General features: G+C 31.9%; 1 protein-coding gene across 3 annotated transcripts; it reads left to right on the top strand.

Annotated features, from left to right (window-relative positions):
• The first annotated feature begins 15 nt into the window (after nt 1–15).
• On the top strand, nt 16–14,718 carry LOC143243211 (uncharacterized). 3 transcript variants are annotated; one of them, XM_076487030.1, is made up of 6 exons: nt 16–174; nt 1,225–1,429; nt 9,324–9,386; nt 9,570–9,731; nt 10,991–11,109; nt 11,525–11,677. In XM_076487030.1, the coding sequence occupies exons 2-6, from the start codon at nt 1,234–1,236 to the stop codon at nt 11,552–11,554; spliced, it is 570 nt and encodes a 189-aa protein (XP_076343145.1). In that variant the 5' UTR covers nt 16–174; nt 1,225–1,233; the 3' UTR covers nt 11,555–11,677. The 3 variants fall into 3 exon arrangements, with proteins under 3 accessions (XP_076343145.1, XP_076343148.1, XP_076343144.1); XM_076487033.1 differs by lacking the exon at nt 16–174 and adding an exon at nt 272–409 and having other exon boundaries at nt 11,525–11,697; XM_076487029.1 differs by lacking the exon at nt 16–174 and adding an exon at nt 13,370–14,718 and having other exon boundaries at nt 1,290–1,429; nt 11,525–11,957.
• The last annotated feature ends 1,660 nt before the right edge of the window (nt 14,719–16,378 follow it).

Raw genomic sequence — 16,378 nt, 5'->3', positions numbered from 1 at the left:
GATAACTGCTGCGTCATAGGGCAGGAGCGCAACAATGACAGCTGGCTGGCGACCGTAGCGACCGACCGTCAATGGTGCGATTGGTTGTGAGACTTAGTGTTACAAAAAACTCTAATAGACCTACCTTTGGTGCCAGAGTTCTAACATTTTTGTGGGTGTTTCCAATTAACACATGTAAGTAGAACACTTTGTTTTGAATTCGCGTAAATTTATGCTAAAAAATTAAAATTCGTCATTGTGTAACATACTTGTTGACTGGATTGTTCACATATTGGTGTATAGCGCACGTGCCTAAATTAGACATCACATCTGTAGGGGTATGCAGAAAAGATGTAGATCATTCCTTCACGTATTTAGCAAGTTCATAAGGGAACCTTACTTCTGCTTTGTTTGTATATGAACGTAACAGGTACAGAAAAAAAAAATATGTTTTGAGACCTTCATTAGTTATAAATTGTTTCATAAATGGATTAAGTGTATGATGTTTTACATGGAAAAAAAGTACAATTGTTTATTGTTCAATCGTAGAATTACCAGTGGGGGTTCTTGTCAACTTTTCATACCGAAACCACTTTTGAGTTCTTGTCGTTTAGAGAGATTTTAATAACTTGTTACAATTTAAACGAATATAACATTAATATTGCAGTTATTCCATTAATTACTACTTGTGTCTCTTACAAACTTAATGAAGAATGTCAGTGACTGTGCATTTTTTTTCTTTGGCATATTTTTACACTGAATGTTGTAGAGAACAAAAATATAACAATACTTAGTATGATACAATGTGTATGGACTCCACTGGTAATGAACAAATTAAGACAAATCAGTAGTTTGAGGGTTAACTTTCTTTTCACTGAGAGCTCCTTTTGTGTGATTTGAATAATGTTGAAATTAAATTTTAAGCCCACCTAACTTGTGGTGGAAAGGTTAACTATAAGACATATAAAACTTCGTCTGATGCACAACCAAGTGTGTGAAGGAAATTAATAACATACACAAACAATGAAGGAAAATAGCACAAGTTATATATTTTGTTTTGATTATAATGGCATGGAGAGTCTCTTACTGAAAGTTAGAAATTGAAAAGACAAAATTGATAGGTGTGTCAAAACCATGTGAATGGTATTATGTGTGTGTATATATCCATAATTTCTTTGAAGCTCTTAAGTTTTATGGAGATCATTGGAGCTAACTGCCTGAACTGATGATTGATTTTGTCTTCAGAGTTACCACATGGCTCGAAGACTCCCTCCCAAACCTGGTGTTCACACTATGGCAGCTATTTCCCCCCTTCATCCTGGGCAACATACTAATAACATGGTTGGTTACTACAGTGGAAGTAGTAATTTTGCTTTGAATGCCACCAGAACTTCAAGTTTTGCTGCAGCTCTTCGGAAACTAGCAAAGCAAGCTGTGGATCCGGTAGCAGGTATGTGTGTCATAATCTGATTTGTTTTTAATGTAGAATTAAGAGAATTGATTTAATGAAAAAATTGTTTTTCAAATTGTGAAGTTCTGTACTTTGCCAGTTTGGTTATGTAGTTACGTTATTTATGTAGCGTATTGATTAAGAAACTTATTGCCATCACAAGTAATGCTGTGTAAATGCCACATGTTAAAAGTTCTTTTTAATTCTTTGAGAATGTAGTGATAACTTTACTGTCTTTTATCCACCATCTAGAAAAAGGCCTGACATCCATTACTCTAGAATAAGCGAATGACACAAATTCGTAGACATCTTTTCAGAAATATTTATTAAAATGTCAGCCATAATAAAAAGGGCCCAAAGACTTATACGTATATAGATAAAGCCCCATTATAGTGAACCCCATACTGTAAATCTGCACTGTGGACCTCCTTTAATATTCAAGAATACACTTCAAAGACGAAGAGAAATACGTAACAAGATATTTATGAAATTGAAGATTTATAAAAATATAAATCTACGTTTCAAAAACCGAAGTGTCACAGTAACAAAAATTACATTTAACAAAGGATTTCATCCATGTACTATCCTATAATTGAATTATACGTTAGTTTTGCATGCTATTCTTCTCAGTTTTTGGTTGTTTAACTGAGAAATGAACAACTTAAAAATCTAGAAGCAAATGTATCTTAACGTCAAATTAAGAGATAGGTTTGTTTGTTTTTGAATCTCGCGTAAAGCTACACGAGTCGTCCCTAATTTAACAATGTAAAACGAAAGGGAAGGCAGCTATTCATCATCACCTACCGCCATCTTTTGGGTTTCTCTTTCACCAACGAATAGTGGGATTGACCGTCACATTATAACGGGGATTTGAACCCGCGACTTTCGAGTGCCTTAACCATTTGGCCATGCTGGGCCTGAGGGGAAAGTAGCATTTGCAATTTACATAATATTTATTATAAATCTTAGGCCTATTTGATTCAGGGTATTAACTTTATTGAAACAGCACAACAAAACTCTGATAGCGTAATGAACATATTACCGTTTTTAGGACAAAAGATCTATTAAAATCTTGACCAAGTATGTTAAGGCGTTCGACTCGTAATCCGAGGGTCGCGGGTTCGAATCCCGATCGCACCAAATATGCTCGTCCCCAGCCTTGGAGGCGTTATAATGTTACGGTCAATCCCACTATTCGTTGGTAAGAGTAGCCCAAAAGTTGGCGGTGGGTGGTGATGACCAGCTGCCTTCCATTTAGTCTTACACTGCTAAATTAGGGACGACTAGCACAAATAGCCTTCGAGTAGCTTTGTGCGAAATTCAAAAAACAAATTATTGAAATCTTATTAATTTTGAAGAACAAAATATTAATACAGCCAATTGTAGTCATTAATCCCTATATAACACCATAGAATGCAGTATTTGTCACATAAGTTATATATGTGAATATTCTTTAACTGATTTTTTAACTTAAATATTGTTACAGTGTTTGTAGATTTATAACTACTCAATTATAATTTATGTGTATCATGAGACATCTGTTAGCAGTCTTATTATGGTTGATATCATCAATACTGACTCAGACTTGTATTGTCAGAAGAAATTGCAAAGCAAAATTTCGTATAAATTTTATTTGCTTTTACCTAAATTTCAGGTTGAACTCTCAGGCAAGTGTTGTTATTGTTTATTAAATATAAACTATGCATAACATAAACAAGAATATAATTTCTCAGTTCAAGCGTCTTTCACACAACAGAAAGCAATAAACTTTGCAATCATTATTGTTAGTAAAACGTTTTTCCACCTAACAATGTTACTTCACTTCATACGTCATTCAAACAAGAATACTATTATGCGCATAGTAACACTGATATTTCACTTAGAAACAATACAGAAAGTGACTTACAAAGCGTACAGTGCAGAGAGATTTCAATGGCTAATTACACTCAGTTATTTTATATTTTCGGTAGTTTCCTGCTTGTTTCAGGTTTTACATTCGTCTACGAAATTGAACGTGGTTCTACTCTTACATTAATATGTTCAAACCAAGCGAGAGAAGAACCAGTTATTTGGTACTCAAATCTCAAAGAACAAGTTATTAATAGTGAGAGAACGCAAATAAAATACGGTGGCAAATTAGTGCTAACCAACATCCAGTTTGAAGACGCGGGAATTTACACATGCAAAAATCGTGAAGGTGATTACAAACATGATGTCAGAGGTAAATTCATTGGTTTTTAGACCATATTTTCATTTATTAAACTACACTAACTTCACAGGAATAACATCAAAATCGAAATCGGCCATCTTGCTTTTAAATTTCTTTCATCCATAACCTTTTCGTTTGATATTTCACTCACCATGTGTATTGATTTAAAAAATAATTGCCTGTGTATACGTAAGATTACACTATGTAAGCAAATTTTTACCTTTGTTCCTGGGCGCAAAATGTTTTTTCCTAATTGCTTATGCCTAAGGTAAATGGAAAAGGTCTATTTTTTCAAACTTTGCTTTTGTGACTTGGGAGCGTGTATAACGAAAACATAATGATAGAATATATTTGAGGGCTGATACGTGAAAAGGATTTATATAAAAGTCGCAAATCTCGAAAAAGTACTTCTAAATATTTTTGTATAACTTTAGTATAAATACATATAAATCTTGATTCATATGCTGTCAGGGCCCGGAATGGCCAAGCGTGTTAAGGCGTGCGACTCGTAATCTGAGGGTCGCGGGCTCGCATCCCGGTCGCGCCAAACATGCTCACACTTTCAGCCGTGGGGGCGTTATAATGTGACGATCAATCCCACTTTTCGTTGGTAAAAGAATAGCCCAAGAGTTGGCGGTGGGTGGTGATGTCTAGCTGCCTTCCCTCTAGTATTACACTGCTAAATTAGGGACGGCTAGCACAGATAGTTCTGTGCGAAATTCACAAACAATCATATATTGCTTTATTCAAATATTATGTAAATTTTCCCGTTTCTACATGTCTTTGACTACAAAATTATTTATATTGCCCATGTATACGTAAGATTATGATGACAATAGTATCACTTTTAACTTAATTATTTCACAATAAAAATTTCATATATGTTACTTTTTTGCAAACAACCAAGCCGGATGTTCATACAAAGAAAAAAGAAAATTAATTCTGTCATTAATTATCGTTTGTAAAGTATTTGTATTCATTGGTTTCAACCTAAGAAATTCAAAGATTGGCCCGGCATGGCCAAGCGCGTAAGGCGTGTGTCTCGTAATCCGAGGGTTGCGCCCGCGTCGCGCTAAACATACTCGCCCTCCCAGCCGTGGGGGCGTTATAATGTGACGGTCAATCCCACTTTTCGTTGGTAAAAGAGTAGCCCAAGAGTTGGCGATGGGTGGTGATGACTAGCTACCTTCCCTCTAGTCTTACACTTCTAAATTAGGAACATATCGGTGCAGTGGGCTTACAACCTACTCACTTAACTCAACCTGTTACAGAAACCGTAGTGATTGCGGCCCCATGTTCCTTGAAGGAATCGAGTGGCAGATGATGATGATGAATTCAAAGATTTGGTTAAAAATTTGAAACTCTAAAGATATCTTACTGATACACTACACTTTCAATCTATCTAAAGTTTCTACACAGTAGTTTCAAACTGTTGATACCACTGCCGTTCTATTCTTTCTTTTTTTTTTGCTATCTTAGTCTACGGATTTACAACGCTAAACTCGAAGGTTCGAATCCCCTCTGTGAGCTCAGCAGATAGCCCGACGTGGCTTTGCTAAAAGAAAACACACAAACATAAACAACTCAGCTCTAAATTTATTTTTACGTATACAAATTAGATATTTTCGTTCTTACCATAAACGGATGTTTCTTTAATAGTATCAGGTTTTGATGGGGAGTGCAGATGTTAGTGAAGCCTAATAATTATGTTTAACATCACATTTGCTCGCAAATATTTCTGCCTCATTTTTTTTCAATTTGCTCATAACCGATTTTAAGTTAGTGGTGTGCGGAAATCTCGTTATAGGAGATTTCTTTAATGCTAGAACCCGTTAGTCGGTCTCATCTATAGCAATAAAAAATATTTTTTCTGTATGTAAAATATGTACAGGATGGGTAGAAAATGTTTAAGTTGGCGAAGCAATTATATTACACGCCGATGATTTAATGTTTAAACTGGAATAAATGCGACTGAATAATTTCTTTGGTTGAAAGGAATTTTAATTGAACTTCATTTGTTAAAACTGGTGTTTTATTTTAAATTGATCCTCTTATTCTTGTGGTTCAGTGTTTTCAAATGACTCGCAAATACGTTGTTTTTTCACATTCTTTATGAATACATTTAAATCCAAGTCGTATAAGTATGTGTTTAGTTTAAGTAGAGTGCATATTTACAGAGAAAAATAGAAACAAAAACTCGCAGCTTAAAAACGTGTAATATAATCTATTGTACCATTTAATCATTAATTAAAAAACGTTACGATTATAGTCTTATAATCGAACTGATAAGCAACCAGTTTTGGACTGACAACAGATAAAATCAGTTAACACTTAACATTAAATAACTGTTCATGGAGTTATTGTTTTAATGAAATAGTCTCCCGATGGGACAGCGGTAAGTCTATGGATTTACAACGCTAAGATCAGGAGTTCGATTGCTCTCGGTGGACACAGTAAATAGCCCGATGTGGTTTTGTTATAAGAAAAACTATGTGTACTTGAACATTCGAAAAGCTTTTCATTCTCTACAGTTAATTAGAAAGTTAAGTTCTTGTTTTCTACTCCAAGTTAGCTGTCAAATATATATGAAAGATTACATCACATTTACAGTTTGAGGTCCCTACATATAGTTGTCAGATTTTCATGTATTACACGTGGACTGATATTATTACAACTATAATAAGTGCATTTCTTTTCAATTTATTCAAACATTTTCAAGGTGCATCTAATTGTAGCTGTAGTAATGTCAGTCCACGTGTAATAAATGAAAATCTGATAACTATGTGTAGGGACCACAAACTATAAGTGTGAGGTAATCTTTTGTTTAATAGATTTGATAGCTTACTTAAAGTAGAAAGCAAGAACTTAACTTTCTATTTGCGGTCACATACCGCGCTTGTACTAACATAGCTAACTCCGATCTACTGTTTTCCACTGTAAAAGCTAACTACTCTCAATTATTCTGAATTTTGTCATTGAAAACTAACATTTCAGCTCTTGTTTTGTATATTTTATTTTATTTTTCTCTGACATGTATTGATATATTCGTGATATTTATCAATGATCTGAATACTTTTCTAATCATGGTTTTCAGTTGGTTGAGTCAAATAATTCATATTATTCGTTTGTTTCCCTATAAAGTAAATAATTTTTTTATGGAATTGTCTCTGCTGATCAAACTGTTGTTACTGCACCAGTTAGGAATTTTAAAATACTCCCACCTACGTTAATTAAATTGTGTTTTTATCGATTTCGTTCATAAAACGATACGTTATCTTTTATATCATTTAATTGTAATGAAAATTGAACTGTCTTATTTTCATATTATAGTTTTTAACAACCTTCGTGTAATTTCCTATTAATACTAGCTGCGTTACTCTTTGTGCTCTCAGAATATTTTATAAGTTATAAAATCTTGTAAATAAAAAGTATCATCTTCAAACTATAATACATCGAACAAGATTTATTAAATTTTATTAATATAGATATAAAAGTGTTTCTTTATGTTGATTTAACGTGTGTTTGCTCTTGTATTACAAGGAATTATTTGGTTTATCGTCTAATGATGTTGGATTCTCTGTTTGGAATTTAAATGTTACCTGTAGTATATTTATTTGAGTTGCACTGTTAAATTTAAAAACGTGATATTCTATTTCTTTGTGTTACATGAAAGTTGTTTTGCGTTTTTGGCCTGTTTCACTGACGTAAAATACGTGGAAGTTGCCATAAAGTATTTTATAAATGATATTAGTATTGTATTTGCTTTATTTTTTACAAGAATTTAAGTAAAACTCACAACTGGGTGAGTATCGTGTTGTTGACTAAGGTTTCTCTATATCACCGTTATCTCAAATCTCCTTCCTCATTGCTTTATAACCTAGAAACGTCGAACTATATATGAATTCTGTAATAAAAAGGTTTAAATTACCCATTGTAGAATGTATGCAAAATTTATTAGCTTCAAGTGGGTTCCTCAGAAATATAAATGCATAAAAGAGATTATTAATATTGTGTTAAAAGTACTTACAATGAATTATTACTTTAGAGATAACATGAAATCAGTTTTTCTTAATTTTAATGAGAGGAAATGTCGATGTTGAAGTGTGGTATGAATGAGTATTGGTAAACATATCCACATATAATTACTTTAAATGTTACCATCAATACTACACTCTTTGTTCGTCCATATACTGATCCATCTAATCAGGACTCCAGTAATGGGTGATATTGTCCAAATCCAAGGTGCAGATGTTGATATTGACAGCCATAATATACTCTTGGAAGATGTATCACATTCCATCAGTTGATGCTAAAGATACCTTGAAAAGAGCTATTTCAGGGTAGTGATGAAGACGAACTCGTAATCTTATCGGTACTCGTGTAATAAACATACAGTATTAGTCAGAGGCTGCCACTGATGTTCATAGCAATAATAGTTTATAGGGATTAGTAAGCCATATCAAAACAGTTTTGAATATGCAACCTGTCATATAATGTGACTCGATCTGATATAACATTTCGTAAATGGTGTGATGTAACCGAAAATTGGTTACTTTTGGGAAAGGTATGTAACAGACCTTTCCAATGTAAATTTTTATATGCCCAAATCATGAAAATATATTCAAATGAGAATTTAAATTTTTCGAAACAAAGATATTTATTGTACGTAAGAGCATCGAAGAAATAATTTTGGTTAGCCAGAATAATTTGGAAAAAGACCTACAACAAGTCGTACGAACACAAATGTCAGAGATAAAAACCGCTGAAGTGTCCCAGGCGATGGTACGTAAAAAAATATCTGTCTTCTAACCGCTGAGTAATTAGATAGATATGCATGTCATTGTACACACAGACATACCAGTCACGTCACTGATGTCGGAATTACAGATTTCTATGTGATCAGAGACAAGATGGATTATGGTAAACCTGTAGAGAGAAGTGATGAGGCTCCAAAGTTATTTTGATATAATAAACTCAACTTGTGAATGTTGAAGCAAAATCTTTTGTACTCTAAAGATACAAATCATATCTAAGAAGTTTTTTGAGAACGTATTTTGAATAAACAATACTATAAATTTACAGTGAAAGGTGTTAGATCGCTATATTATTTATCTTGATAAATCCGCAAAAAATTAAGTATTTGCTTTTATATTAACTTTAAATGAAAAATTTTCTCGGAATGCATTTCATCCAATTTCTGCATTATAAGGATATTATTTGATATTTTGTTGTTTGCAAGACACAATCACATACTGATACATTTTACCAACGTAATATTCCCAAAATAACCTGTATTTTCATAACTGATATTAACATAAACAATGACAACAGTTTCACGTTTAACTGTGACAAATAAGTATTTTACAAGGGAAACACCAACAGAAATCAAATGTACCAATAAAAAAAAGATCGTGTGTAATTTCATAAACTTCCAAGTTTGTGTGATTAGTTTCATTAGTTAACTCCATTAGGAAGTACATGAAGAAACAAAAGTCTACTGTTAAGAAACTGTTTTGACACGTTTTATTTTTCTCACGAAAAGTAACATTAATGTTGTTATTTTACAACATTATTTATTTTTAATATTATAACTAGTGCGTCGTGCTCATTGTGAAAAACCTTAAAATTCAAACGGTGACACAAAACGTGCTTATAAAAATATTAACTCTCTGTTGTTTTCTCCAGTGTATATTCCAGCCGAGAATCTCAACTGTACTCGTGGATACCAAAGAGATGTTAACAGGTGTTGTAAGTATATGTGATACTCAATTACTTTAAACTGTTTACATTAAACACAAATAGATGAAAGACTTTTAAAAATATGGAATTTTAGTTCAACACATATGTTTTTTGATACTAAAGACGTTGTTAGAACAATAAAATCAACACTGGGTAAATAAATGTTTAGTTTTGTACTTTTAACGCTTTTAGATCCATGTCCTCCTGGTCACTATGACAATGGATTCCAAACTCACTGCCTGCCGTGTCCAGGAGGGACTTACATGGCATCTTTTGCTGCTGACGCCTGTATACCTTGTCCTGGAGATAAAATTACTGATGAAGAAGGAGCTGATAATAAAGATCTTTGTAGAAGTAATGGAACAAAAGGGTTTTAAAGTTTTATTGTTTCCTTAACATTTTAAAAATGTTTATTTTTGTTCAAACAGATTGTTATAATACGATACTTCTTCATAACTTTCATGGTTTTTAATGCATTAAAAAGTTTTGCTTTTACTGGGAAATCCTACTACTTGTTTTTAAATATGGGCTCAAACATTTACGACAAATAGTATTGAATAGCTGTCTTACCTCCAGTATATCATTTCAAAATTAGGAACGGCTAACGCTGAAAGTCCTCGTTCAGCTATCCGCGAAATTGAAAAACAAACAAATATTACGGTGTATCAATATCACATCTGTATGCGTCACATTATTACTAAAAAGACGTAAAGATATTTAACTAAAACAGTGTATGTCCCAAAACATAACTTAAATCTTAGAAAGAATTGTTTCCAAGTAAACGAAAAACTTCATCAGTGGTGACGTACGACGTTCAGTGTTTGTGGTCAAAATGGTATCCTTCTTTATCTGGGAAATTTAGAGTAAAGAGAAATTTGTAAAAATTACTGTTTTTAATAGTGTTGTAAAGACGCAGAAACTACCATTCAGTGGATACGATTCGATAGTAAAATATAATTATGCACCATAATAAGTGAAGTAGTTAATTATAAAACTTAATACAGTAAGTGAATACCGATTAAACAAACTGACTTTATTAAGTAGTCAATGGAAAGACTGTTTGTGTTACATATCCTTACAAGTTAAGTGAATCGAAGTTGATTTAACTCACTGTGTTATACTGAGTTGAATAATATGTACATTATCGTAAAGAAAATGTCTAGATTTTTCTTATATCGTCTGATCACGTGTATTTGGAATGGAAAGTCAGTAGGTTTCGTGATATATCGTCTCACAATGTAAATATGTTGGAAAACCTAGCTGATTTCCTGTTATATAACTATATAGTTGTTGTTATTATATAAATGTACCATTTGTCTACCAGTAAGGAGCTCAAATAATATAACAGGCGTCATTTTTCTTTGCTAATTATCGTTTAAAGTGTAAAGAAAATGTGTATTTTCACAGTTGTCAAATTGTAAAGGTTGTTATCAATGTTTAATATGAAAATATATAAGAAATATCATATTTATTTAATTGAATTTTTTTAATATGTTAAATCAAGTTTATTTTTTCGTTTAAAGAATTATACACTTTTTTATTAAGTTACATTTGAAGTTTTCTTTCTGTTTCATGTAATCGATACAATGTGTAAAACAACTCTCTCTCTTAAGATCCAACTGAAGTGGTTCTCAAGGTTACTTTCCCCCTGGGCCTCCAAACCTACAGTTGTAAGATATCCTTGGTGGATGGAAGAGCTAACACTAATTTCGATTTGTCTTATTGCTTCGTGGTAAGCTACATGTTATCTTCCAGTTCTTGATAATTAAAGTATGTGGAACAGGGGTGAGAGAGCATCTGACCTCAATACCCAATTATCTTTTAATTGAATTGTAGGGTTAGATATTTGAAAATGTCAGTGCCCCTTTGGTAGTTAATTTGTAAAAACACCAATATGAACTTAGTAAAGCTGAATATGTTTAATTAACCTTACAAATGAGGTAAAATAACTTTTCAGTTACAGTTAACACTTCTCACCAAACTTCTGTATGGTGATTTATCAAGTGTTTTTGTAGATCTGTTTGTTAACGAAAAAAAACCAACAAAAAACACAGCTATTTAGAGTTGATCTTTAATGGTATTGTTTATATAGAAAACTGAAATAAATAAATCGCGTTTTTATTTATTATTATTTCATTATTGTTTAGCGTTCTTTGTTGCTTCTGCAACGTGAATGAAAAAGCCCGGGGCAAATGGAATGCCCTTAAAAACCGCGTCCTCGGGTCTTGTGGTGTTTTTGCCTATACAAAGCTAGAAGACCAAGAGCTTGTTACTGAAAAGATCACCCCCAGGGAATTAGACATTTTGGAAGCTGTTTCAATGATCCCTGAGTGTGAGAAGGCCCCGACAAATAAGTTTAATAAAGGAGAAACTAATATGGTGTTAAAGGAAAACCAAACAGAACCAACCATCTTACAGACAATAAATGAAAATCACTCAGTAGAAAAGAAAACAGAAAGAACAGAAAACCTGAGCAAGTCTGCTTCAGGTTCTGATAAAACTAAATTAAAAACACGCGTTAAGACAATCGTGAATGATGACAAACCTGAAGAGACATTAAAATCTGATTCACCAACAACGGTTCGTATGTTTAAAGTTTTTTTTACTTTATAGTAGTTAGTATCATACAGCATCAGTATATAACCATTAATAACAAGGATCTGCTCTTAATGTTAAACTTTCACTTCCTACAAGTTTATTTATACATACATATATATTGCAAGAAGTAACTAAAATATAATGGAATTAATAGTACATTATTAATGTTAATGCAAAATTACTGTTATAAAATAATTACAACCATTCTCATATTTAATTTCTGTGAATATCTGTATCTGGTTCAAAATTGAATTAATTTCTCATTCATATTACGTTTATGATTAATATTTAGTGTAGTTAAAAACATTTCACTTTAATGTAATGTATACTATGTCAAACTGAGTGATCAATATGATATCGATGTTGCATACTTACAATGAGTGTTGTTAAGACATCCACAACTACTGAAAAACACGCATTCAGTCATTTGAATACATGTAATTCTTCTTGTTTCATTTCCACACATACTTCCACTAATGATATTAAAGTGAGTTGTGTCTTACTATAACTATAATATACCTTTTGTTGTTAATATTGCCAAATTTCTTGTGTTTTTAACCGTACATACACTGAAATGAAGTTCTGTTGTAACTACGAACATCTGATTCTGTTTTTAACAGTTATCACATAATTGCTGCGAATCGTTAGATCACGGTAACTTACTTAAAATGTGGACTTTATTGTTCTTAGTTTAGTACCAGTGTATTTGTACCATTTTGTTATAAGTGATTCCACCATATCATGTTAATAACACTTTGAGATATTTTACAACAGTGTTTGTTTTTTATAGTCAGCCAACTTTCATTGGTCTGACAGACATTTAGTGAAATATCCAGCTGTCTTCTTTTGGACTTTACTAAGATTATTGAATATTTTAAAGTACTATATAAACTGTGTGATTTACTACAGTGTTACAACTATGATAAGACAGTTTGAAAACTCTTCCTCTTTATAGTCATTTGTAGTTCAGATTGCATAACTTTTCATGTTTAATTTATATAACAATGAAATGAGGAAAATAACTAACATTTATTTATAACAGTAGTTTTATCTTGTTTTAGCAAGTTAGTATTTGTGAACGTACAAAACATAAATGTAAAACATTATTTAAAGCTATTGTCTGCTCTATATTACCTTCCTCACTATATGGGACAATACTTGAGATATATTTCATAGTTTTGAGAAAACGTTTATCAGATACCTGAAACCAATTTCATAATTTAAAATTTTCATACAAACACTTATTTGGTTTTACTCATATTATAGTAAAATGATTGTTACATAAAGAATAAATTATATATTTTTAAAATGTTTATTAACTGGTTATTATTATTAAAACATTTTTTTCGATTGATGAGTGTTGTTGCCTCACTAATTATGATTTACATCTTCAGACAGAAACACCAAAAGAAGTGAAAGACGATGAACGTATCCAGAGGGAGGTGTCAAAGAACATCAGGCCTCCCTCTACTAGACGTTTTCACAATATTGATAAAATTATTTCTGTAAGACTTGGCAGTAAACCAGAACAACATCAGAGAAACGTTTTTATTGTTATTGAAAATACTGAAAACCGAAACAAATTTGTTATTGGTAGAGCTTCAAAATTAACACCCACGTGTCAATTGAAACGTTGCCAAAGCGAACATAAACTTATTGTACAGAAACCTAAAAAGAATAATCAAATTAAACACGTTAACAGTCCTCACAAGATTGTTTTCACAAGAGATCCGAAACTGGAACCAAAACCCAAAAATTAAATAACCCATGAGCTGCATACAAGCATATCATATTAACAAGAATTACTTTACCTTATCTCATAAGTTACTATTTGTTACATTTTACTCAGTGATATAAATAATAAATAAAACACACATATGAAAAATATAGAATATAATATTCACCTGGGTCTTCTCTTTTTTGCTGTCAACTGTCATGAAACTTAATGTACTAAAGGTATTGATACAATCAATAATGTTTTTATGTAATTAAATAATACAATAAGAACAGAGAATAATAATACACAGAAAACACTGTCCAAAAACACTAACGATAACTCTTAGCATTTGTGAAAGATGGAATTGCAAGACGTTGGTCTGATTATCTAGTTAATGGTTTGCAGACAAACAACAAATAGAGCTATATCACCGTGTTAGCTTTGGTGTTAATTGAACAAAAAACGTGGAGACGTATTAGAAACAGACACATACTGATATTTATTTATATAGATTCAATGATAGTGAACATTTTAAAAATTCAACTAAAGCCCAGTAAAGTATGACTGAAAACTCAATTGTCGAAAACAATAGGTCGTAATGAAACTCCTTCTTTGTAAATATAAGGTAAACCATAGAAAATTATGGCATAATATTCAAATTGTGTTTATAATCAAGAATGTCATCTTTATTAATTTTAATGATTATCTTGGCAGTTTTGTCATCACGTTTATTTATAGCGTTACTATGCAGTTCCTCTGCCTTTACTTTTAACGAAAGTTAAATGTTTATAGAAATTAGATAGCTCACACATCTATTTTGTTTGATATATTAGAATAAATACTGTATTTATTTTCGTGTTAAAAACTGCTGAATTTATCACGACTCATATACGTACACTAATTTAACTTGAAAACATCTTTTTTTAAAGATTCGATGGTCCTCCCGTGACTATCGATGTCATTCCAGAAATTTCTTTCTGAGTACTGTTGTCATCGTGTCTTATGAATAAAGGCTGATGTTTGATACGTGTCCCTGGTAATTATCTATGGTTCTTCTGTGTAACAAATGTGGGAAATATTCCTTCTATAAGTTTAGTAGGCCAAAGGTTTTTGAGAACACAGTTAAAGCTACAGGAATAAAACAGAGGTTGTTATTGACATTTCTGAACTTGAAGTATTTTATCTCCACTGACAATGATACTTGGCTTAGTGTAGTTTTGTGTTTAACGTCAAACAAATAAGTTTTATACCATTTAAAAATTGTTTACTTACCGTCAAAATTATGGACCACTTAGTAATAAATTTCATATCTTCCTTTATTAGTGTCAAAACCATATTTTTGTGAAATATCTGTAACATCCCTAAACTGAAGAAAATACAAATGATTTGGTTCTATGAATGTACATTTTACAGCCTTCATACTTAATCTCTCCACACCAATAATTCTCTGGAAAAACGTTGTTTTTATTGGGTTTTTTTTTCAAGATTTTGAAATAATAACTGTATTGATAACACCTGAGATGATAGAATTGGAGTTTTATCTATAATTTTTACCTGTTATAACAGCCCACCGATTTGAAAAACCTGTTGAAATCTATAGATATTGACCTTCTGTAGAAATGTTAGAATAATGTACAATACAATAGATTGAACAATGATGATTATTTAATTATGCAAATCCTTTATCCCAATTCGAGCAATACAAACTTGAACCAAATGAACCTTTCCACGTACTTTTGATCGTGTGTATGAAAGGAACAAATAACAGAAAAACGGCCAGACTGATCTTCATTAGAACGAGAACACTTGACCCTTGATATATACCCCCAAAATGTCTATTATAAAATAATATGTAAACATGTAAAAATAAGTTAATTATATGAAAAGATTTCCCCCTACTTCACCCTACATAATAAAATAACTTGTTATTGTGTCTTTATTTAGCTTCTAAGTTTACTTATATTGTTAATAGCTGAGAGTGAATGTAGTGAAATCTAAACTGTAAACAGTCTATCTCTCTAGCTTCTCCATTTCATTAGAACTAGTGGATAGTGAGTTTAATTCCTACACAAAAATAACAAATATACATATTAATTCAAGCTTCATAAAAATATTAATAAAGGGTAAATGTGCTTACAAAGTCAAAATCACTTTTTGTATCACATTACAGTAGATAATGTTTGTTACTTTATCTTCCTAAACATTGCAAAAGCATTTGACCAATATGTGTAACATGCTGACTTTATATACAAAGACTTGACCGTCAAGCTCTAGTTATATATTTATATCATATAAATCTGAGAACATTAAATGTATGAATAGATACTTTCATATACGATCGTCTAGAAACAGGTGAATACAACTGTACTGCATTACTTGGCTCAGCGACAAGACAAAGGGCTAATAACGCTACAAATAGGGTTTCGTTACTTTCGGTGAGAAGGGTATAGATATATGTTTGGGTAGTTTTCTGCTTAATAACAATAACACACCACATTAATACGTTACAGTTAGTGATACATTTTTTGAGTTTAGACATTTTATGTGTAGGGCGACACGAAACAGTCCTTTCAGGAAGACGTAGATAACACACTATCCTCTGGTGCCACTTATTAGAACTATACAACCACTAGCAAATTATTATTCTTCATCTGGAGTTAGTCCATGTTTCGGACCAGAAAGGGAC

This window comes from Tachypleus tridentatus, unplaced genomic scaffold (assembly GCF_004210375.1).
Source record: "Tachypleus tridentatus isolate NWPU-2018 unplaced genomic scaffold, ASM421037v1 Hic_cluster_2, whole genome shotgun sequence".
Taxonomy (NCBI): Eukaryota; Metazoa; Arthropoda; class Merostomata; order Xiphosura; family Limulidae; genus Tachypleus; species Tachypleus tridentatus.
The sequence above is the reverse complement of the archived record's forward strand: the minus strand, read 5'-3'. Positions and strand labels throughout refer to the sequence as shown.

Bases quoted from the DNA above. Each gene is read 5' to 3' on its own strand.
- LOC143243211 (XM_076487029.1), top strand. The intron at 9,732-10,990 runs GTAATGGAACAA...CTCTCTCTTAAG, and splicing joins TAATAAAGATCTTTGTAGAA to ATCCAACTGAAGTGGTTCTC. The intron at 11,110-11,524 runs GTAAGCTACATG...ATTATTGTTTAG, and splicing joins ATTTGTCTTATTGCTTCGTG to CGTTCTTTGTTGCTTCTGCA.